The sequence below is a fragment of the Rutidosis leptorrhynchoides genome, chromosome 3 (assembly GCF_046630445.1).
Source record: "Rutidosis leptorrhynchoides isolate AG116_Rl617_1_P2 chromosome 3, CSIRO_AGI_Rlap_v1, whole genome shotgun sequence".
Lineage (NCBI taxonomy): Eukaryota > Viridiplantae > Streptophyta > Magnoliopsida > Asterales > Asteraceae > Rutidosis > Rutidosis leptorrhynchoides.
The window spans coordinates 434,959,193-434,983,343 of NC_092335.1; the positions used below are offsets into that span (position 1 = coordinate 434,959,193).

At 31.6% G+C, this 24,151-nt stretch overlaps 1 protein-coding gene across 1 annotated transcript; it reads right to left on the minus strand.

Moving 5' to 3' along the window:
• Nucleotides 1-17,096: 17,096 nt before the first annotated feature.
• On the minus strand, nucleotides 17,097-17,816 carry LOC139901485 (uncharacterized). The gene is made up of 2 exons (XM_071884194.1): nucleotides 17,609-17,816; nucleotides 17,097-17,512 (listed from the first exon to the last, which is right to left on the minus strand). Exons 1-2 carry the CDS (start codon nucleotides 17,814-17,816, stop codon nucleotides 17,097-17,099), a joined length of 624 nt encoding a protein of 207 aa, XP_071740295.1.
• Nucleotides 17,817-24,151: the final 6,335 nt, after the last annotated feature.

The window sequence follows — 24,151 nt, forward strand, 5'->3', positions numbered from 1 at the left end:
ACCCCAAGAACAAACACTTTCTGGACTTCGGATTCAACTTTGTTGTTGCTTGAGAATTGTACATTGCGTACATAGGACTTCCAAATACATGAAAGTCAGAATAATTAACTGGTTTTCCAGTCCACATTTCCATCGGCGATTTCAACTCAATTGCAGTTGATGGTGACCGATTTATTACGTAACAGGCAGTACTTACTGCTTCTGCCCAGAATGATTTTCCCAAGCTTGTAGTTGCCAACATCGCCCTCGTTCTATCTAACAAGGTTCTGTTCATCCGCTCTGCCACTCCATTTTGTTGAGGAGTGTATACCGTCGTGAACTGCCTTTTGATACCTTCTTGTTTGCAGAACTTATCAAATTCATCACCAGTGTATTCTCCTCCATTATCAGTCCTTAAACACTTGATCTTTTTACCAGTTTCAAGTTCAACCCGCGCTTTGTAAACTTTGAAAACTTCAAACACGTCTGCTTTCCTCTTGATTAGGTACACCCAACATCTCCTAGTGTAATCATCAATAAATGATACAAAATACTTTGCTCCTCTTAGGGATTGAACTGGTGCTTGCCACACATCAGAGTGAACCAATTCCAGAACTAATTTACTTCTAGAATTTGATGTGTTAAACTTCAGGTGATGTTGCTTGCTGATTACACAATGCTCACAGAAAGGTAGTGATACCTTTGTAAGACCAGGAATAAGATTTCTTTCAACAAGAATCTTCATACCTTGTTCAGACATGTGTCCAAGCTTTTGATGCCATGTTATAGCAGTTTTAGCACTTGAACTATTCGAAGCAACAGATGCTTCCGCTTCCCGTACCCTCTCGCCTTTCAGAATGTATAGATTAGCACCCACCTTTTTTCCTTTCATAATTACAACTGTGCCTTTCATGATTTTCATGATCTTGTCTTGTATCTCCATCTTACAACCAAGATCATCCAATTGTCCTAAATACAATAAGTTCTTCTTCAAACCCTCCACGTGTCGTACACCTTGAATAGTACGAACTGTACCATCGTGCATCTTCAGAATGATATCTCCGATTCCAATGATCTTTAGTTCATGATCATTGCAACTGTATACAGATCCTCCTGAGATACGTTCATATTGTTTGAACCATTCTCTTCTAGGGGTCATGTGAAAAGTAGCCCCTGAGTCAAATAACTAGACATCAACAAATGTCTTTCTGTCTTCATTTGCTACCACTACTTCACTAATCAAAACAGTCCCATCTTTTAAAATGCTGGCGATATTTCCTTGAGGATTAGAGTTATTTAAACTCCAACAATCCTTCTTCATATGACCTTTCTTGCCACAATTGTAGCATGTATAGGTCTTCTTCTTTTTAGACTTCGGTTTACCATGATTGTGACTCCCACTTAGGCCACGTTCCGTTGATCTCCCTCCTGATACTACCAAGGCCTCTACTTGTCGTGAACCGGCCTGTTTGTCCTACTTGTTATTGCACCGATTTTCTTCTTCTAGAATAGCAGCCGCAACTTCATCATAGACTAGATACTCCGAGAGAACATTATTGGTTAAGTTAATAATGAGTTGATCATACGAGTCAGGTAGACTCTGAAGTAAAAGTTTTGCACATTCTTTTGGCTCTATATTGCAACTTAATGAAGCGAGTTGAGAAAATAGAGTATTCAAAGAATTAATGTGCTCATTAACTGAAGTAGATTCATTCATGAGTGGCGCATAAAGTTTCCTCTTAAGGAATATCTTATTTGTAGAGTGATTTGGTCTGGTACAATTTTACGAGGTGATCCCAAATCTCTTTCGCCATCTTCTTTTCTTCAGTGCTAGGCAAAACGCCATCTGCTAGTGCCAGATGAAGATTTGCGATAGCCTGGCCGTCCATCTCTTCCCATTTTTCATCAGTGACTTCGGCTGAACGTCCACTGATGGCCGCCAAACACTTATCCTTTCTCAGGATAGATTTCATCTTTAGTTTCCATAATGAGAAGTTACTTCCGTTGAACTTTTCAATTTCGAATTTCGTAGACATTGCTATAATCACAATCTTCTTTTCGACAATACTATTTTTCTGATAAATAGTACCCGGGAACTTTTATCGAGTGAAATTAATCTTACTTATTTTCTGATGTGGACGATCCACTTCCGTGGCAACCACGGAGCATATGATAAGTAGATTAATACACACTAGATATTAGAACCTTAGCTCTTGATACTACTTGTTGAGAAAAGCGACACCGAATTATAGCAAACCGCTAGTAATAATTGAAATAACGATAATAATAGATCACCGAGATTTAACGTGGAAAATCCCAATAGGGTAAAAACCACGGGCAAGGAAAGAAACGCTTCACTAATAAAAATAATAGGAATTACACTTCTCTCTAATTACAAGGATAAACATTAATCTTTATATCTCTTGTAATTAGGAGATTAAACTCACAAACTCTCTATTATTTTCTTTAGTATATAAGAAAGAAAGAAATGATTTGGTACGAATGAATACGTTATCCGGTGACTCTATTTATAGCAATAATATTGGGGTTGGTGAGGACATAGAAGATTGCCAAGTCAAACTTCACAATTGAATGCTACTTCCTTTCACCATCCATTATATTATCAAACATATAGAAGTCTTCAATGGTAGCTACCTACCATCCACCAACCATTCACTTTTCCATTTCAACAAGAATTGCGAAATGAAGCATTATTTGTTCCATTCAGATTTTATAAGTTGTCCACTCGTCCCACAAAATATAGATTATCTTCTATCTTGGTCATACGAAGGAAGAACAATATATTTTTCGACAAGTACAATGAATTTCATTCACCACTATTTGTTTGAAGAAGTTTATGGCAAACCGTGATTGTAGGATTTGGGACAGAGATGATTTTGTTATTGTTCCAAAAGAGATAGAAATAAACTTATCCTATTCCTATAAAGAAGATAAACATAAATAAATGACGAATATTAAAAAAAAGATCTAATATTCTTCTTAGATGACCAAAATCATAAATTATAAAATATATGTAATTCAAAGGGCAAATAAGTACACCTACATAATAACCATATCAGACACATGATAAATCCACAACTTTTAAAAGTAACATATATAACAATTAAGCAAAAAACACATCAATACATCCTCCTATAAAAAAAACACTATCAGGTAACTCCCACTAACCTTAACAAAAGATACAAACTCAATTTTGTAGTTAATAGTCAGAGAGCAAATTCTCCTTTCTGGTAGCGTAATATTCTGGTGCAATAGTTAGAGTAGCACATCAATTACTTGATCTTCGTCCCAAAATAATTGTTTACTTTACTATTTTAGTTTGTCTCAAAAATTCTCTCTTACTTTAACTAACAATAAAAAAACACTTAATTTCCAATTAAACTCTTTTTATAATTAGAAATGTAACATTTAATATATAAACAAAATTACCAATTACTCTTTATAATAAATTCATTTACTTAAAATAACTCATTCAATCAAGCCATAATAGACAACTGACAAAAATATCTTAAATCAAATAAAAAGTCAACCTAGACAATAATTCTGGAACGGAAGGGGTAATATTCTGATGCACTCCAGCTAATTCATACTTAGATTATGTGGAACCAAAAGAGTTGATTATACATAATAATATCTGTGATGAGCATTTACTGTTCACAAGGGTAGTTTCGTCTTTTCACTATTAAGTTTTTACTATCAAGGGGTACTTTTGTCTTTTTATTTTGGTACAATAATCATAATACTAACTCCACCTTTTTTCATAATACCTACAAACATCTAGCTATGTTCTTGTTTTATTTTGAGGTTGGGGTCGAATTTGGTGGGCAGGTGGTTGGTGTTCTCTTTATGTTGAAATCTGGTTGATTCCAGTGGCCAACTGTTGCATGTAGCTATCGTGGGTGGATGGCGGCCACTAGCAACCTTGCTAGTAGTCGACGACTAGTCTGGGTGGTTGTGGGTGGTTACAACCGACGATGTGGTGGCTGTTTGGTGGCCGTGAGGGGCTTCCGATGACAGATGATAACTCTGGTTGCCGATGATGTTGTTGGTGGCTTTTCGTGGTTGCCTGTTGTAGCGACCCGTCCTAATCCACCTGGACGAAGTCTTCAACAGATGGTCCCATTGCGAGGTTCTGACCTCTATATGCCATGAATGACTCCATGTAATATCTTTAAAATGAGCAAATGCACAGCGGAAGATTTCTTTCAGACCTGAGAAAAAACATGTTTTAAAAGTGTCAACCAAAAGGTTGGTGAGTTCATAGATTTATCATAAACAATAAAATTCATAATTTTGATAGACCACAAGATTTAAATGTGCATGGTACAAATGGGCCCGAATCCTACACCCACCTGTATTGTACATGCGATTTCCTTTAAATACAGTACACATATCTCGTGTACGAAATCATTTTTCAAAATGCTTAATAACCGTACACATATCTCGTGTATAAAATTTCATACACATAACCTGTGTATAAAAATCATTCTCTCGATATATAACATTCACTTTACTTTCTTTACTTGGCTTGGTAACCGACCTTAACATATAATGTGCATCAATAATATCCCCCAAATAAACAGAACTTTCAGTCTGTAATAAATATATAAACCTCGAAGTACTAAACACCACGCCCACTAGCTCTTCCGTCTAGTGAACATTCTGGGTGCGGGTGTTAAACCCGGTAGCTACCTTTAGGATTCGTGTGAATTAGGGGCCATACCCATTTCCTAATTCTTAGGTTACCAAGCTATAATAATCAGGGGGAAATATTCACATCAATTAGTGGAAATTATAACGTCCAACTAATTCAATAATAATCAACAGAACTTCTATCTGTATAATAATTCATTCGAGGAATGTTTTGCTTGTGTCTATCTCGTCAAACATTTATAAAAGCATCTCATGTATTCTCAGTCCAAAAATATAGATTTCAAAGGCATTTAATAAAACAGTTATAAAAACAGCGCATGTATTCTCAGTCTAAAATATGTAAAGAGTAAAAGGAAATTAAATGAACTCACGATACGATATTTTGTAGTAAAAATATGCATACGATGGAACTGAACAATGCAGGGTTGGCCTCGGATGTCACACCCCCAAATAGGGCCTGGGGTATTTGTGCGTAATTATATCAAATCACAGTTGTATAAACGATAACGACTCTATATGAGACGTTTTATTGAGTTTTGCAGCGGAAGATAAATAGATTACATTAAATGTTTTTAAATGAATTGTTAAGTAATGCATGAAGACTCCAAGCATGGCAATAAAGTATCATCAAAGCAGCAGATATACAGTGGAAGAAATATTTAAGTACCTAAGAATAAACATGCTTAAAAAGTCAACACGAGGTTGAGTGAGTTCATAGGTTTCTCATAAATAATGATTTCAGTAATAGATCACAAGATTTAATAAAAGACGATATATCATGTATATCAAAAGTATGCCATGAGCGTATAATATCAAAACTAAACGATTTTACCCCGTAACAATACATATGTAATTGTCGAGATCATTATTATACCACCAATTGACCTGAGGTCAACAGTGCGGGACGTTACTCCCAATAGCGCTATTTATAATAATTCCGTTTGCCTCTTCATTATCTAGCAATTAACGATATTACAAAGCAGGGATTTGCATGTTTCATATGAACACAATAACATGTTACATATCGACACAATAAAAGTACCCATGTTGGTCGCATAATAGTTTGTACTTGTGTCTATTATTTATAAAAATAGTACATGTATTCTCAGCCCAAAAATATAGATAAAAAGGGAGCTATGAAAACTCACCTTAAATAGCAGTTGAAGTATTCCACGCAAGAAGGAAAGTAAAGCAAGTAAGTGATCTGGATATCAATCGGTATAACATTTGATTAGTTAATTTCTAACTTGACATAAAGTATGTTTATTAATATAGCAACTATATTGACAGTGACGGTTTTCGAGAAAAGTTTCTATTTCTCAAAAGTTTCTATTTTTTGGAAACCTGCTATTTATGGAAAGCTTCCACTTATAGTAAGCTTCTAGTTTAAGAATGTTCGGGTTATAATTCTTAATAAAGATGTTGTACAATCTCGCCCAAACTTCGTCGATAACATGCAAGTCACTCGAATGATCTATTGTTACCGAGCGGCCCAGGATCTCTTGACCAGAATCTAAGTCTTGGCATTCGAGATCCACAAGCGTCCCATAATGATAACAAGGATCACCCTAGGCCACAAGTAGCGGTGATGTTTGTAGTCTTTATACGCTATCTTTAATTATAACCTTCACGTTAGGTGCGTATATACATATATATTCATTAATTCAATTTTAATTATAATTCCTATATATTAATTCATAAAAATACTTTTATAATTTTTAGTAACATATATTACTAATTATAACATGTTATTTATTTTAATTTTAATTGCATATAATTTATAACATTATTTACATGTTTCGGTAAAAAAATAATAAACCGAAGTAAATAGTAAAAAGTAAAAAGTAATAAGTAAAAAGTAAGTAAAGAATAATTACTAATAGTAATTCTTCAAAGAGAGAATGAGAGAAATTTTGGTGTGAGTTTGAATGAGAAATGAGGGGTATTTATACTTGAAAAAATTAGGTAAAAAGAATAAAATAATTAAAAGAAAAAGAAATATTTTAATTTTTAATGGGATTTTAAAATTCAAAAGTATTAAATGTTAGCTCATGGGATAATGCACAAAATAAAATAATAAAAGTAGTTTTCCATTATAATTTTTAATTAAAAAGTAATTTTTTTTAAATTCATTTATTTTAAGGAATTTTTTTTATATATTTTTTTTAAATAAACAAATTGATTTAGTACTTTCCCAAGAATATTTGTCAATATTTTTTATTTTTATTTAATTAATAAATACGAATTTTGCATAAAAATAATAAATAATTCGGTATTTTGTATTTTTAATAATAATTATGATTTTAATTATTAAACTATAGTTTTAGTAAGTTTGTAAATATTATTTCATTTATATATATATAGTTAAATATATAATACATTAACTAAATAATAAAAGTGATACAAAGTTTATATACTTAGTTAAATTATGTCAACTTATATAAATTAACAATATATTATTTATTTAAGCGTACGTTATTGACTAAAAATTAAAATTCGGTTAATATTTAATTGTATATAACAACCCTTAATACATATAGTCAGGCAGATAACCCTAGGGTTAATTCAGTAAATTTAGAAGTCGAAACGTGAGGGTTGTTATATCGGATTCACAAACCTATATCAGTTATATATATTAAAACGTATTATTAAAATGTAATAATAATTAAACTAGTTTATATATATTAATTATATAATATTTTACTTTTTATAATGTATTTGTTATTTCAAATGTTATATATATATATATATATATATATATATATATATATATATATATATATATATATATATATATATATATATATATATATATGTTACTTTTATATTAAAATAGTAGATTAGATATACTTATGATATATGTACTAATTATATTTTTATAAAAATATCTTTTATTTGTTAAAATAATAATTATAATAATACTAAAATAATTTGTAGTAATAATAACAATAATAATAATAATAATAATAATATTAATAAAATAATGATAATAATAATAATAATAATAATGTTAAAAAATAATAATAATAAAAATAATGTTAATACTAATACTAGCGATACTTTTAATAATAATAATTTTAAATGATAAGTTTAATGGTAATGATACTTTTAGTAGTAATGTTAATAATAATAATAATATTGATAATAATAATAATAATAACTATAATAATATAAAAACTTTATTTAAATTATATCTTAATTATCATTTGTATTTATAACCTTTAATTCGTAATTTTAACAACATTTCTAGCTAATACCTAATACTTAGAATTTATATTTGTAATCATAGTGTTAATTACATTTTTAATAAATCATAATTATAATAATAATAATAATAATAATAATAATAATAATAATAATAATAATAATAATAATAATAATAATAATAATAATAATAATAATAATAATATGTAATGGTAATAGTAATACTACCTCAAGAAGTAGCACTTAAAAAAAATGCCCAAGTCCAGGTTTGAACCCGCGATGTCCCGCTAACCCGATAACATCCTTAACCATTACTCTATATTTTTCAATTCTGAAGTAACACCCAACTTAAATTGTTTGTTAACCTTTACTTCTGCATCCTTCTTCTTCTTTTAAAAAAAAAGCCCGAGCCCAGGCTCGAACCCAAGACCTCTCGCTTAACAGACACGAATCTAACCATTGAACCATTACTTTAATTTGGTAATAATCGCGTGAATAATTATTTATTGTATACAAAAACGTATAACATCTTCATCACCATCATCTTTTAAACCTTCATCATTATGGTCAGTTAATAAAACGAGAACAAGCTCAAGCAGTTTAAATCGACCTCCATCAATCAACATTCTCTCATATTATCAATATCTAACTTGGTATCATTTCAATAATCTGGCCCAACATCCCTTTGGCCCAAAAGTAGTTTCACAAGTCCACTAGAAAGTCAAAAAAATAAATAATAACACGGCCCAATATAAAGAATTAAGCCCAAGTATTCCATGTGGGTTTAGCTTACGGTTCATTAACAAAAGAAAAGGAACTCATCATCATCATCATCAATGATCACTTCCTCAACTAACCAAGTTAAATACAATAGCAGTAATCAAATTTGTTGGGTTTTAGGATTCATTGATCGAAAGTGGAAACAGAAAAAAAATACGATGTAACAGTGAAACCAATGATTGTGTTGAGCTTGAAGTGGTGATGGGTGTAATCGAACTAGAAACACAAACCCTATAGCAGCTTACGATCAATAGTTACAGGAAAAAGGATGATGGATTAATGAAGGTTTGTTGGGTTTTGAATACGAACAGGAACAATAAACGATGTGAGTAGCAGCATTGTTTGAGCTGGGTTCACGATGGGTGTATGTGAAACAGAAACTGTTGCAGCTTTTAAGTGTTGTGCTGTACAAACGAAAGCAGAAATATGTGGGTGTTGTGCTTGGTCAACGAAAACAGAATACCTGGGCGTCGTTCGATTGTTATTAAAATAGAAAGAAACATCGAGCAGGTGTTGTTGGGTTTGTGAATTAAATCCGAAAGGGTGCAGTAGCAGTGTAGCAGCAATCTTTGAGTGATTGTCGATGGTACATGTGTGACGGTTAGGCTGGTTATTCAAGTGAATGGCGAAGATGATTGTGTTGGTCTTGTGTGGTTTCGATTCTGGGTTTACACAAGACATGAGGCATGAAACACAATGTGGTGGTTGTGATTTAAGGTGATCATGGTTGTAGTGTTGTTGAGAACCGGAAACAAAACTTGCGATTACATGGGAGTGGTGATTGAAGGTGGCTTAGGGTGGTGATGGCTCACGATGGTGATTGTGAGGGTGGTGCAGGAGGTTGTGATCGAGCTTGTATATGTATGAGTTATATATATGCAGGAGTATATGTGTATATATATATATGTATATATATATATATATATATATATATATATATATATATATATATAAAGAAATGATAGATATTTTAATTGTGCATGTATCATATAATTTTAGTCAACAACAACAGTAATCAATTATCAATCACTTAGAATATGGCACAGTTTCAAATAGTAATCTCAGTTTGATAAACGGATAAATGAAATGAATCAAGTGGGTTCTGTTTTCAATATTATATGATTTTATAATTAAAACGCGTGGAATCAATCATAATATCTGCCGACAGTTTTAATGGGAATAATATTTCGTACTCCGTTGATAAATTGGTGATGATTAAAAGTCTTCAAAAAATTCTTAAATTTTTACAATAACTATATTTATTTATTTTAGTCATTATGGTATAAAATTTGATTATTAACTACTAACTAAAAATTACATCACTGTCCGCGCTCGATTCGAGGTAAAATATGAAAAGTGTTCAAATTTAACAATTAGCTCATAAATACATTTTTAATAAGCCTATAATTTATATAACTCATTTTCGGATCACCGTTTATTTTAAAATCACATAAGTTCGAATTAAAATTCTCTAAATAATAGTCGAAACGTTCAACGAGTATTACAGTAATTTAATATACTTTATTTATATATAGTTATGTTTTAAATAATAATTATTATAATATCATATTTTATTTTATTTTACATGGTAAATTCTAATGATTGAATCATATAACATTTCAATTAATATATATTAAATATGTACATATCTATTTACAAATAGTTGTTCGTGAATCGTCGGGTACGGTCGAAGGTCAATTGAATATATGAAACAGTTCAAAAATTTTGAGACTTAACCTAACAGACTATGAATATCGTGTCAAAAATATTAAATCGTATCGAGAGTTTGATTTAAATTTGGTCGAAAATTTCCGGGTCGTCATACCAGTAGCCTAATGGCGGTTGGATCCTGTTGGCGGCTACTGGTGGTCGGTGACGGGAGCTGGCTACTGGTTTTTGGCTACTGGGGTCCGCGGGTTTGTAAATCCTTCAAAAATTCGGTGATGATGGCCTGGTTTCTTATTGGTTTGTTTGGTTGCTGCGTCTCCGTTTTGTTCATACTTATCCCGTAGTCGAGTCTATTCGGGTGGGCTCGATGTCGTTGCCGACGTGTGTTGACTTAGTTGTCCTCGAAAAAATTGATGTTAACTGGAGTGTTTCTCTTGGGGTCCTTTTTCCGCTCGAACGAGGATTTGATCTTATTCGACGGGCTTGTGTTTCTATGGTTTCGGAGTTGATACGGGGTTTATCGAGTACGAGAGGTTACTTTGGTTTGCAGGCCTCGGGTTAGGTGCTACTGGAGTGCCCTGTGTTCATTTTAGTTGTGCGGCTTTTGAGTAGCGGTGATGCGGAGTTAGATATGAGATCGGTTTTACGTACATTTTTAGATTTAGGTTTGGTGGTTTGTATGCGTGTACTCTCTTTTACAATTTCAATGTGCATCGCTCTCTTCCAATGTTATCATCTAATGTTTGTAGGACGATCAGAGCGAGACGTTTCAATTTTTAGTAGTTCGTGTGTACTACCAGATCTTTATATATAAATAATAATATTTTCGCTGAAAAAAAAGAAAAAAAAAGAAAAAAAAATATTAATTGAATCCCAAAACAGTTATATGAAGCTCATTGATTACTTGATCTAGGCAAAGACCAAAATAGCTACTCTCTCCGTCTCATTCTAATAGTCCAGTTTTGACTTTTAAGGTCTTTTTTGCTCAACTTTGGTCTAAAATAACTTTATTTGTGTTATATATTATTCGATGAAAGTTAAACCAATGAAAACACATTTGAACATTAATTCATTCATATAAATTTTAACGCGAATAATATATATCACAAACAAAAATAATTTGAGTCAAAATTTAATACAAAAGACTTTGAAAAAAGAAAGTGAACTATTATGCGGCTAGATCAATGTAACTCCAGTTGGGGCCGTGTCTATACTTTTTCAATTTTTCACCTTTTTAGTGAAAGATTGTTTTTAATATTATTCAAGTTTTTTGCAAAAAAAAAATAAAAATTAAAAATTAAAAATTAAAAAAATAAAAAATAAAAAATAAAATTAGCTAATAGATAGGACAACCAGATATAAGTATGACACTCCTTTAGAAACATGACTCCCTAATGCTCCATACAATCATCTCTTCTCTATTAAATTCAAAAGGCGGTTGTCATCATAATTTTTTCTAGACATGTTGAACCTGTATCGAATGCAATAGAAAAGAATTGGTGGGAGATGAATGTGTCATTTTAAATTTCGGTTTTCTCGATTGGATACATACATAACAAATTAATACGATGAATGTGTCGAAATTCCAGCTCCGAGTAAAGATGCAAATGGACTATTTGGAAGATTCGGTCCCTGGTTGCTGCAAGTTTGACGAAATAAACTATTTAGACAAAAATCATATTTTTTATTTTTATTTATATATAATAAAGGACAAATTCCACTAAAAGGTAACATTTTTACATTAATTTCCTATTTTAGGTAATCTATGTTTATTTTAATGTTTAAAGGATTGTTTTATCAACTATTAATCAAAAAGAGGAGTATCGTTACTTTTAAGTTAAAACGCCGTAAAAAAATTAATGATACTCTATTTTTTAAGTAAATGATACACAAGTCTGATCATTGTTACTTACATGAGCATAACGAACATATGCAAGCCTGATAATTGGCATGTACGTTTACCGTTAGTTTTCTACGATCATATTACGAACATAACGAAAATTAAGTAAATATCCAGTTAGTAAGAATCATGATTCACGATGTCTTCCATATTCCCAGGTAAGTGCAAATGATCAGGCTTGCATACGATTTACTTAAAAAGATGGAGTATCGTTAATTTTTTGACGGAACTCTAACTTAATAGTAATGGTACTCCACTTTTTGATTAACAATTGATAAAACGATCCTTTAAACGTCAAATTAACATAGTTTAGCTAAAATAGAAAATTGAGGTAAAAATGTTACCTTTTAATGGAATTTGTCCTTTAATAAACTAGTGTGATGACATATGATATAAAATTTAAGAAGATACGAAGTACAGTATATAAATTTACTTCTCATGGTATTTGGTACTATTTATCATCCTAAGTCTTTCGTTGTTATCTTGGCCATTGTTGATGCTCTCTAAGACCTATAAATATATGAAATTTAAATAAAATGTTGAAGCTTCAAAATTTTAAATATGTGTAGCTCATAACCTTCCGATATCTGCAACTCTTCAAGTGAGTACCCAAAACACACCTGGTTCTTTGGTTTTGTTGATAACTGTAAAGTAATACGAATCAATCACCAACAAATTACCAAATCTCTAAAACAGAGATTAATCCTTTTTTGAATCAAACAAAAAATACAGAAACATCAATATTCTATTATCGAAGAAGATTGATCAAGTATAATCAAAACAGAAATCGAAACTACAAGATCATAATAGATGATCACTTAACTAATTGAGAGAGAAAACAAAAATACAGAAATCGATCGAATGAATCATACACCCAGAAACCCTAAAATTGGGTATAAATATAAATTAATAATAGCAGTTAAGTCCCTCCAGTTTGTCATCTTGAATCCTTAAGCTCCAAGTATTCCAAATGCACCAAAAAGCCCCTTGAACTTAGAAAAAACATGCACAACCACTCCTTTTCAGTTAAACACTTAACCTGAAAAAGTAACCAAGGACTAAACAAGTAAAAAGGATTTTAACAAATAATACAAGAATAAGATTGTAGAAACATCATTATTTATCACCCTCCATCAATCTTATTCTTGAACAAGTCCAACAATCCCAGTTGATTACAAAAATAATTGTGTTTTTTGACACTTAAGCCTTTTGTAAAAATATCAGCAATCTGAACATCAGAATCTATTTTAACAGTTTGAATGATTCCAGAACTAATTTTTTCCCTTATAAAATGAACATCTATTTCTAGATGTTTTGTCCTTTCATGAAAAACAGGATTTGCAGCCATTTATATGGCTGATTTATTATCACGGAAAAGAGGAATAGGACTAGTAGGCTTAACTTTCAGATCATGAAGAACTTTAAGAATCCATATAATTTCACATGTAGCATTACCCATAGCTCTATACTCAGATTCAGCAGAAGATCTTGCAACAACATTTTGTTTCTTGCTTTTCCAAGAAACTAAAGAATCTCCCATAAAAACACAATATCCATTGACAGATTTTGACATGAAAGTAGCCTTAGCCCAATCAGCATCAGCATAGGAAACTAAATTCAAATTTTTTGACTTAACAATAACATTTCCTTTACCAGGTGAAAGTTTAAGATACCTTATAACATAGAGAGCAAGTTTAAAATGAGATTGTAAAGGTTTATGCATAAACTGACTCAAACAATGTACAGCAAAAGAAATATCAGGCCTTGTCATTGTTAAATAAATCAGTTTTTCAACAAGTCTCTGATATGTAGTAATATCATTCAAAACAGGATCACTTTCAGTAGGCTCAGTTTTACATGAAATGTTTTGTTCTATAGGAACAGAGAGAGGTTTACAACCTAGTAAACCAAGCTCATTAAGTAACTCCAAGCAATACTTCCTTTGACTCATACAAATACAATTTTCAATGTTTAGAATCTCAATTCCAAGAAAGTATTTCAAAGTTCCCAAATCTTTTATCATAAAATTTGAATTTAAATATTCCTTAAACTTTTTAATTTCAACAATGTTATTTTCAGTGACAATGATATCATCCACATAAACAAGAAGAGCAAGAAAAACATCACCATCAGTTTTTGTGTATAAAGAATAATCATTAATACTTTGCACAAAGCCATTTTAAAATAAAACACTAGATAATTTCTCATTCCATTTTATAGGAGCTTGTTTCAGACCATACAAGGATTTAATAAGTTTACAAACTTTATTACTGTTATTATCAAGATATCCTTCAGGAGGTTTCATATACACATCTTCATCAATTTCACCATAAAGAAATGCATTATTAACATCTAATTGAAACACAGGCCAATCATTATTAATAACAAGAGTAAGAAGACATCTAACAGTAACCATTTTTACAACAGGAGGGAAGGTTTTATCATAATCAACACCTTCTCTTTGACTAAACCCTTTTGCAACAAGTCTAGCCTTATATCTTTCTATTTCACCATTAGCTTTATATTTTATCTTATATATCCATTTACTCCCAATTGGTTTTCTTCCAGGAGGAAGATCAACTAAAATCCAAGTATTATTTCTATTTAAAGCTTCAATTTCAGTATTCATAGCATCAACCCAATGTTTATCTTTACAAGCTTCAATATAACAACTAGGCTCAACACTTTTGTTCAAATTGGACACAAAACACAAGTTATCATGAGAAAGATTAGCATAGCAGACTACTTTATTAATATCATATTTCACACTATTATCAACAATATAATCATCAAACTTAGAAGGTCTCTTAGTAGGTCTACTAGACCTTCTGAGATTAAGGTCATCTCCTAAAGTTTGAGTTGGATTAGTTTGAAAAATATTTTGAAAATTGCCCTCAGGAGAACTAGTGCTATTACTAGTATTATCATCAAGTGTTGCACTTTGAGTATTATCTTCAGTTTCACTATTTGTGTTACTTGAAGAATCATACTCTGTGCCTTCACTTACTTCAACTTCTCTTTCTCTTCCTTCATCATTGGGACTTTGAGTGTTGGTATTTTGACTTTCAGAAAATATTTGATCAAAGAAATTTAAATGATTAACATCAGACTCAAAATTATTGTTCTCATAACAAGTATCAACCTTTTCTTTTAAACGAAAAACAGTTTCATAAAATTTAACATCTCTTGAATAAAAAATGGTTTTTGAATCAAGACTAAAAAGTTTATAACCCTTTTTAACAGAAGAATAACCAATAAAGACACATTTCTCAGTTCTAGAACTGAATTTATCAGAATTGTTTACCACAGTAGCAAAACATAAACAACCAAACACCCTTAAGTGAGAGAGACTAGGTTTAAATCCATACATCAACTCAAAAGGAGACTTTCCAGACAGCACAGAAGATGGTAATCTGTTAATCAAATAACAAGTAGTTAACACACAATCAGTCCACATATTAAGAGGTATCCCCCCTTGAAACATAAGACTTCTAGCTACATTCAGCAGATGTCTATGTTTCCTTTCAGCAATCCCATTTTGCTGAGGAGTATAGGCAATAGTGGTTTGATGAATAATACCATGACTAGAACAAAAATTATCCATTTTAGAATTAATAAATTCAGTCCCATTATCACTTCTTATAATTTTAACTTTTGTGTTAAATTGATTTTGAAGTATATTGTACAAATAATTCACATTGTCAAACACTTCATCTTTGGTTTTAATCAGAAAAATCCAAACAGCCCTAGTAAAATCATCAACAATAGTAAGAAAGTATTTGTATCCTTCCTTACTAACCACCTTATATGGACCCCATAGATCAAGATGCAATAAATCACCTAACATAACAGACTTATTTTCACTAAGAGGAAAAGGTTCTCTTGTTTGTTTTGCCTTATGACAAATCTCACAAGGTTCAGTAAAATTAGAATCTTTTAAATTTAATTTTTCTTTTAAGACCACTAAAACTTGACTTGCAGGATGTCCAAGTCTGTGATGCCAAAGTTTTAAAGAACCACAAAAAGAATTAGCGCAATTACCAATATTCATTTTCTTAAACATATAAAGACCATCTTTTTCATCAGCAATCCCCACTAATTTGTTTAGCATCAAATCCTGAATAAAACAATGTTGTTCATTAAACCCAACAAAGAATCTGTTACCAACAGTTAACTTATTAACAGACAGTAAATTCACACAATATTCAGGAATATATAAGACATTATAAAGAGTTATAAATTCATTTATTTGAATATTCCCAACTTTAACAATTTTAGCTTGAGTGCCATTAGGATGAGATACAGAAATATTCATATTAGACACATCAATTTCATCAAATAAATCACTGTCAGAGCAAATTATATGTTGATTTACTCCTGAATCTATAATCCAATCTTTATGATGATGTTTATTATTTGTAGAAAACATGTTATTACAAAAGAATTTTTCAAAATTTGAGTTAAATTTACTGCTATTATTCCAAAAACTACCTGACATATTAGCATTAAGAGCAGCAGTAGAATTCCCTTTGTCTTTATCATTAATGAGACTCATTAACTTTGAAATCTGATCAACAGTAAAAGGAGAACTACTAGTAGTAGCATTAGCATTATCAGAAACACAATTGTTATTATTAGCAGTAAATTTTGGAGCACACTGATTAAATGGTTTTCTTATATAGCCAGGAGGATATCCAATAACTTCAAAACATCTATCCACAGTGTGACCAATCATACCACACTTAGTACACTTATAATTTGCATTAAGACCCCTTCCAGTTCCAGACCTCTTAAATTGATTTGTATTATTCATATTATTAGGTCTATTGAAGTTGTTGTTTCCATTAACATTATTAGGTGTCTTAGCAACAAAAGCAGAACTTTGAGACTTTTAACCAACAGTATGTCCAGAAAAATTCCTATGAGACTCTTCCCTTGAAATAACTGCAAAAGCAGTTTTAACATTGGGAAGGGGATCAGTCATAAGAAGATTACTTCTTATTGGCTGGTAAACCTCATCAAGTCCCATAAGAAACTGCATAAATTTCATTACATTGTTGTGTTTAACAAAATCAGCATTAGCAGTACAAACACATTTAGGCAATTTAACAAGAGCATCAAATTGTTTCCACAAAGTATTTAGCTTATGATAATATTCAGAAACACTAGAACCTCCTTGTGTCAATGAATTGATTTGCTTATGTAAATTAAATGTAATTGAACCATCAATTTTATCATAAGTTTCTTTGAGTTCTTGCCAGACAATAACATAATTATTAGAAAAGATTTGTCCCAAATACAATTCATCTGAAATAGATGTAAGTATCCATGTTAACACCACAGAATTACATCTATCCCATTAATTTAACAAAACTTCATCCTTTTCATAATCACTTCTTTTACAAGTTCCATCAATAAATCCCTTTTTATTTTTAGTATTTAAAGTAAGAAGCATAGCTCTGCTCCAAACACTATAATTTTCAGTTCCTTTCAATTTAATTGACACAAGTGCAGTTCCAGTAGTATCTCTAGCATGCAGATACAGAGGATCACCAAAATCTAATTTATTAACCAAAGTTACAGAAGAACTACCATCATCATCACCAGCCATAATAAAAACACAGAAGAAACAAACAAGTAAGAAAATAATAAATCAAATAACAAGTAGAACACAAAGAAACTAGCACATGATTAAGACAATTAGCACATAAAACCACAAAAAATTCACGGTTCAGTCACCTGTAAGGAAAAGAAACAAACCACAAAAGACTGGCTACTTGCCAGGAAACCTGTAAAGATGATTAACAAATAAAGGTCAAGATCAATCTACGCTTGATCAGGTATTCATAGATCTCAAGGATCTAGAGCAAGAGTTGGGCATAGAGATCTGGTCTAGGTATAATAAAGCACGAATAAACACGAGACTCCCCTATTAGAGTGAAAACTCTAATTTGTAGAAGAATACAGAAACTAAGTAGCAGTGGAAGACAATCAAACACCAGTACATCAATATCAGACAAGATGAACAAACCCTAACCCTAATTTTTCAAAATTAGGGTTTTCAGTAGATCTGATAGTGCTCCAAATGAACATATATTTAGGCACAATATCCTTCCAATATGTAAAGTTTTCAGTTGCAATTGTTCTATTTTCAAGTAATATTCGTTTAAATAAGTAAGTGCGAAGACAAAAGAAGAAAACGACGATTTGAAGACACAAATGACCAAAAAGCTCAAATGTACAAAATACAATCCAAGTGGTTCAATTTATTGATGAGAAACGTCTAAAAATTACAAGAGTACAAGTCACAGAACGCAAAGTAAAAGATATCTACGCGTACGAAAGGACGTTCGAAAATCCGGAACCGGGACATAAACCGAGCATCAACGCGCAAGTCAACGGAGCTAAAATTACAAGTCAACTATGCACAAGAGTATAATATAATATATATATAATTAATATAAATTATATATATTATATATATATTTAAATAAAACGTCGGCAAAGAAGAAAACAAATCAATGTTAGCTGTCATAGAGGGCCATGCGATCGCATGGCCTGGAAGCACAATTTCCATGCGATCGCATGGCAGCAATTTGCTGGTCAGGTGCTATAAAAAGGCAACGAATTGGACGAAACATACACATCTTTTTCCTTTCTTTCCTCTGATCAAATTATATATATTTATATTTATAATTTTAAGTTTAATTTAAGATTAATAATAATTGGGTTATTGTAAGAAATGTTTTAAGGTTTTGTAAGTCGAAATTCTGTCCGTGCAACGCTACGTAATTAATAACCACTGTAAGCTATGTTCTGAAATGTCCCGATCATATTGATTATAAACGTTCCATATTAATTGATTTCGTTGCGAGGTTTTGACCTCTATATGAGACGTTTTTCAAAGACTGCATTCATTTTTAAAACAACCATAACCTTTATTTTATCAATAAAGGTTTTAAAAATATTACGTAGATTATCAAATAATGATAATCTAAAATATACTGTTTACACACGACCATTACATAATGGTTTACAATAGAAATATATTACATCGACATATGTTTCTTGAATGCAGTTTTTACACAATATCATACAAACATGGACTCCAAATCTTGTCCTTATTTTAGTATGCAACAGCGGAAGCTCTTAATATTCACCTGAGAATAAACATGCTTTAAACGTCAACAAAAATGTTGGTGAGTTATAGGTTTAACCTATATATATCAAATCGTAACAATAGACCACAAGATTTCATATTTCAATACACATCCCATACATAGAGATAAAAATAATTCATACGGTGAACACCTGGTAACCGACATTAACAAGATGCATACATAAGAATATCCCCATCATTCCGGGACACCCTTCGGATATGATATAAATTTCGAAGTACTAAAGCATCCGGTATTTTGGATGGGGTTTGTTAGGCCCAATAGATCTATCTTTAGGATTCGCGTCAATTAGGGTGTCTGTTCCCTAATTCTTAGATTACCAGACTTAATAAAAATCGGCATATTCGATTTTGATAATTCTTAATAAAAAGGGGCATATTCGATTTCGATAATTCAACAATAGAATGTAGTTTCATGTACTTGTGTCTATTTTGTAAATCATTTATAAAACCTGCATGTATTCTCATCCCAAAAATATTAGATTTTAAAAGTGGGACTATAACTCACTTTCACAGATATTTCCTTCCTCGAAAATAAGACTTGGCCACGGATCGATTCACGAACCTATACAAATATGTACATATATATCAAAGTATGATCAAAATATAATTACAACCATTTTTATTATGTTTTAAAGATTTGAGTGTATTAAGTCAGCTGTCCTCGTTAGTAACCTACAACTAGTTGTCCACAGTTAGATGTACAGAAATAAATCGATATATATTATCTTGAATCAATCCACGACCCAGTGTATATGCGTCTCAGGCTAGATCACAACTCAAAGTATATATATTTTTGGAATCAACCTCAACCCTGTATATCTAACTCCAACATTACTGCATATAGAGTGTCTATGGTTGTTCCAAATAATATATATACATGGGTCAATATGATATGTCAAAACATTTACATACGTGTCTATGGTATCCCAAGATTACATAATATATTAGAATACATGTATAATACAATATAAGTTAGCTAGGATATGATTTGTATAGATTTGTTAAACATTTCCCGTAGCTAAAAAGATCAAAAATATCCAATCTTGTTTTACCCATAACTTCTTCATTTTAAATCCGTTTTGAGTGAATCAAATTGCTATGGTTTCATATTGAACTCTAATTTAAGAATCCAAACAGAAAAAGTATAGGTTTATTGTCAGAAATTTAAGTTACATGTCAATTACTAAAGAGGTAGTCATTTCCGTCGAAAGAACGACATCTTGATGACCATTTTGAAAAACATACTTTCACTTTGAGTTTAACCAAGATTTTTGAATATAGTTTCATGTTCTTATGAAAAATCATTTTCCCAGAAGAACAACTTTTAAATCAAAATTTATCATAATTTTTAATTAACTAACCCAAAACAGCCCGCGGTGTTACTACAACGGCGTATATCCGGTTTTACGGTGTTTTTCGTGTTTTTTGGTTTTAAATCATTAAGTTAGCATATCATATAGATATAGAACATGTTTTTAGTTGATTTTAAAAGTCAAGTTAGTAGGATTAACTTTTGTTTGCGAACAAGTTTAGAATTAACTAAACTATGTTCTAGTGATTTCAAGTTTAAACCTTCGAATAAGATAGCTTTATATGTATGAATCGAATGATGTTATGAACATCATTACTACCTCAAGTTTTCTGGATAAAACTACTGGAAATGAGAAAAATGGATCTAGCTTTAAAGGATCCTTGGATGGCTTGAAAGTTCTTGAAGCAAAATCATGACACGAAAACAGTTCAAGTAAGATTTTCACTCGAAATAAGATTGTTATAGTTGTAGAAATTGAATCAAAGTTTGAATATGAATATTACCTTGAATTAGAAAGATAACCTACTGTAAATAACAAAGGTTCCTTGATCTTAGATGATTACTTGGAATGAATTAGAAAGCTTGGAAGTAGACTTGCAAACTTGGAAGTATTCTTGATTTTTATGAAACTATACTTATGGAATTTATGAAGAACACTTAGAACTTGAAGATGGAACTTGAGAGAGATCAATTAGATGAAGAAAATTGAAGAATTAAAGTGTTTATAGGTGTTTTTGGTCATTGGTATATGGATTAGATATAAAGGATATGTAATTTTGTTTTCATGTAAATAAGTCATGAATGATTACTCATATTTTTGTAATTTTATGAGATATTTCATGCTAGTTACCAAATGATGGTTCCTACATGTGTTAGGTGACTTACATGAGCTGCTAAGAGCTGATAATTAGAGTGTATATACCAATAGTACATACATCTAAAAGCTGTGTGTTGTACGAGTACGAATACGGGTGCATATGAGTAGAATTGTTGATGAAATTGAACGAGGATGTAATTGTAAGCATTTTTGTTAAGTAGAAGTACTTTGATATGTGTCTTGAAGTCTTTCAAAAGTGTAAGAATACATATCAAAACACAAAATGTATATAAATTCTAATGGAGTCGTTAAGTCTTCGTTAGTCGTTACATGTAAGTGTTGTTTTGAAACCTTTAAGTTAACGATCTCAATTAATGTTGTTAACCCAATGTTTATTATATCAAATGAGATGTTAAATTATTATATTACCATCATATTATGATGTATGAATATCTTTTAATATAATATATACATTAAAATATCGTTACAACGATAATCGTTACATATAAGTCTCGTTTCGTAATTCTTGAGTTAGTAGTCTTGTTTTTACATATGTAGTTCATTGTTAACACATTTAATGATATATTTAAATATCATTTTATCATGTTAAAATAGTGTATCAATATCTTAATATGATACATATGTATTTAGTAGACGTTATCATAACGATAATCGTTATATATATCATTTCGAGTTTCTTAACTTAGTAATCTCATTTCTTATGTATATCACACATTGTTAATATATTTAGTGAGATACTTACTCATCATAATCTTATGTTAACCATATATATATGTCTATATATACCACAACATGTAGTTTTTACAATTTTGTAACGTTCGTGAATCGCCGGTCAACTTGGGTGATCAATTGTCTATATGAAACCTATTTCAATTAATCAAGTCTTAACAAGTTTGATTGCTTAAAACTTTGGAAACATTTAGTCATGTAAATATCAATCTCAATTAATATATATAAACATGGAAAAGTTCGGGTCACTACAGTACCTACCCGTTAAATAAATTTCGTCCCGAAATTTTAAGCTGTTAAAGGTGTTGACGAATCTTCTGGAAATAGATGCGGGTATTTCTTCTTCATCTGATCTTCACGCTCCCAGGTGAACTCGGGTCCTCTACGAGCATTCCATCGAACCTTAACAATCGGTATATTGTTTTGCTTAAGTCTCTTAACCTCACGATCCATTATTTCGACGGGTTCTTCAATGAATTGAAATTTTTCATTAATTTGGATTTCGTCCAATGGAATAGTGAGATCTTCTTTAGCAAAAAATTTCTTCAAATTCGAGACGTGGAAAGTGTTATGTACAGCCGTGAGTTGTTGAGGTAGCTCCAGTTGGTAAGCTACTGGTCCGACACGATCTATAATCTTGAATGGTCCAATGTACCTTGGATTTAGTTTCCCCCGTTTACCAAATCGAACAACGCCTTTCCAAGGTGAAACCTTAAGCATGACCATTTCTCCAATTTCAAACTCTATATCTTTTCTTTTACTGTCCGCGTAGCTCTTTTGTCGACTCTGGGCGGTTTTCAATCGTTGTTGAATTTGGATGATTTTCTCGGTAGTTTCTTGTATTATCTCCGGACCCGTAATCTATCTATCCCCCACTTCATTTCAACAAATCGGAGACCTGCACTTTCTACCATAAAGTGCCTCAAACGGCGCCATCTCAATACTAGAATGATAACTGTTGTTGTAGGAAAATTCTGCTAACGGTAGGTGTCGATCCCAACTGTTTCCGAAATCAATAACACATGCTCGTAGCATGTCTTCAAGCATTTGTACCGTCCTTTCGCTCTGCCCATCAGTTTGTGGATGATAGGTAGTACTCATGTCTAGACGAGTCCCCAATGCTTGTTGCAATGTCTGCCAGAACCTTGAAACAAATCTACCATCCCTATCAGAGATAATAGAGACGGGTATTCCATGTATGGAGACAACCTCCTTAAAATACAATCTCGCCAACTTCTCCATTTTGTCATCTTCTCTCATTGGCAGGAAGTGTGCTGACTTGGTGAGATGATCAACTATTACCCAAATAGTATCATAACCACTTGCAGTCCTTGGCAACTTAGTAATGAAATCCATGGTAATGTTTTCCCATTTCCATTCCGGGATTTCAGGTTGTTGTAGTAGACCTGATGGTTTCTGATGTTCATCTTTGACATTAGAACACGTTAAACATTCTCCTACATATTTAGCAATATCGGCTTTTTTACCCGGCCACCAAAAGTGTTTATTGAGATCTTTATACATCTTCCCCGCTCCGGGATGTATTGAATATCTGGTTTTATGTGCTTCTTTAAGTTTCATTTCTCTTACATCTCCAAACCTTGGTACCCAAATTCTATCAGCCCTATATCGGGTTCCGTCTTCCCGAATATTAATATGTTTCTCTGATCCTTTGGGTATCTCATTCTTCAACTTTCCTTCTTTTACAACCCCCTGTTGCGCCTCCTTTATTTGAGTAGTAAGGTTAGTACGAATAATTATATTCATAGCTTTTACCCGTATAGGTTCTCTGTCCTTTCTACTCAAAGCTTCGGCTACCACATTCGCCTTTCCCGGGTGGTATCGAATCTCAAAATCATAATCATTCAACAGTTCAATCCACCTGCG

Excerpts from the sequence above, each read along its gene's own strand:
- LOC139901485 (XM_071884194.1), bottom strand. The coding sequence starts at position 17,816 with ATGGCTGGTGATGATGATGGTAGTTCTTCTGTAACTTTGGTTAATAAA. Across the intron at positions 17,513-17,608 it reads GGGATTTATTGATGGAACTT|ATGAATTGTATTTGGGACAA; the intron begins GTAAAAGAAGTG and ends CATCTATTTCAG.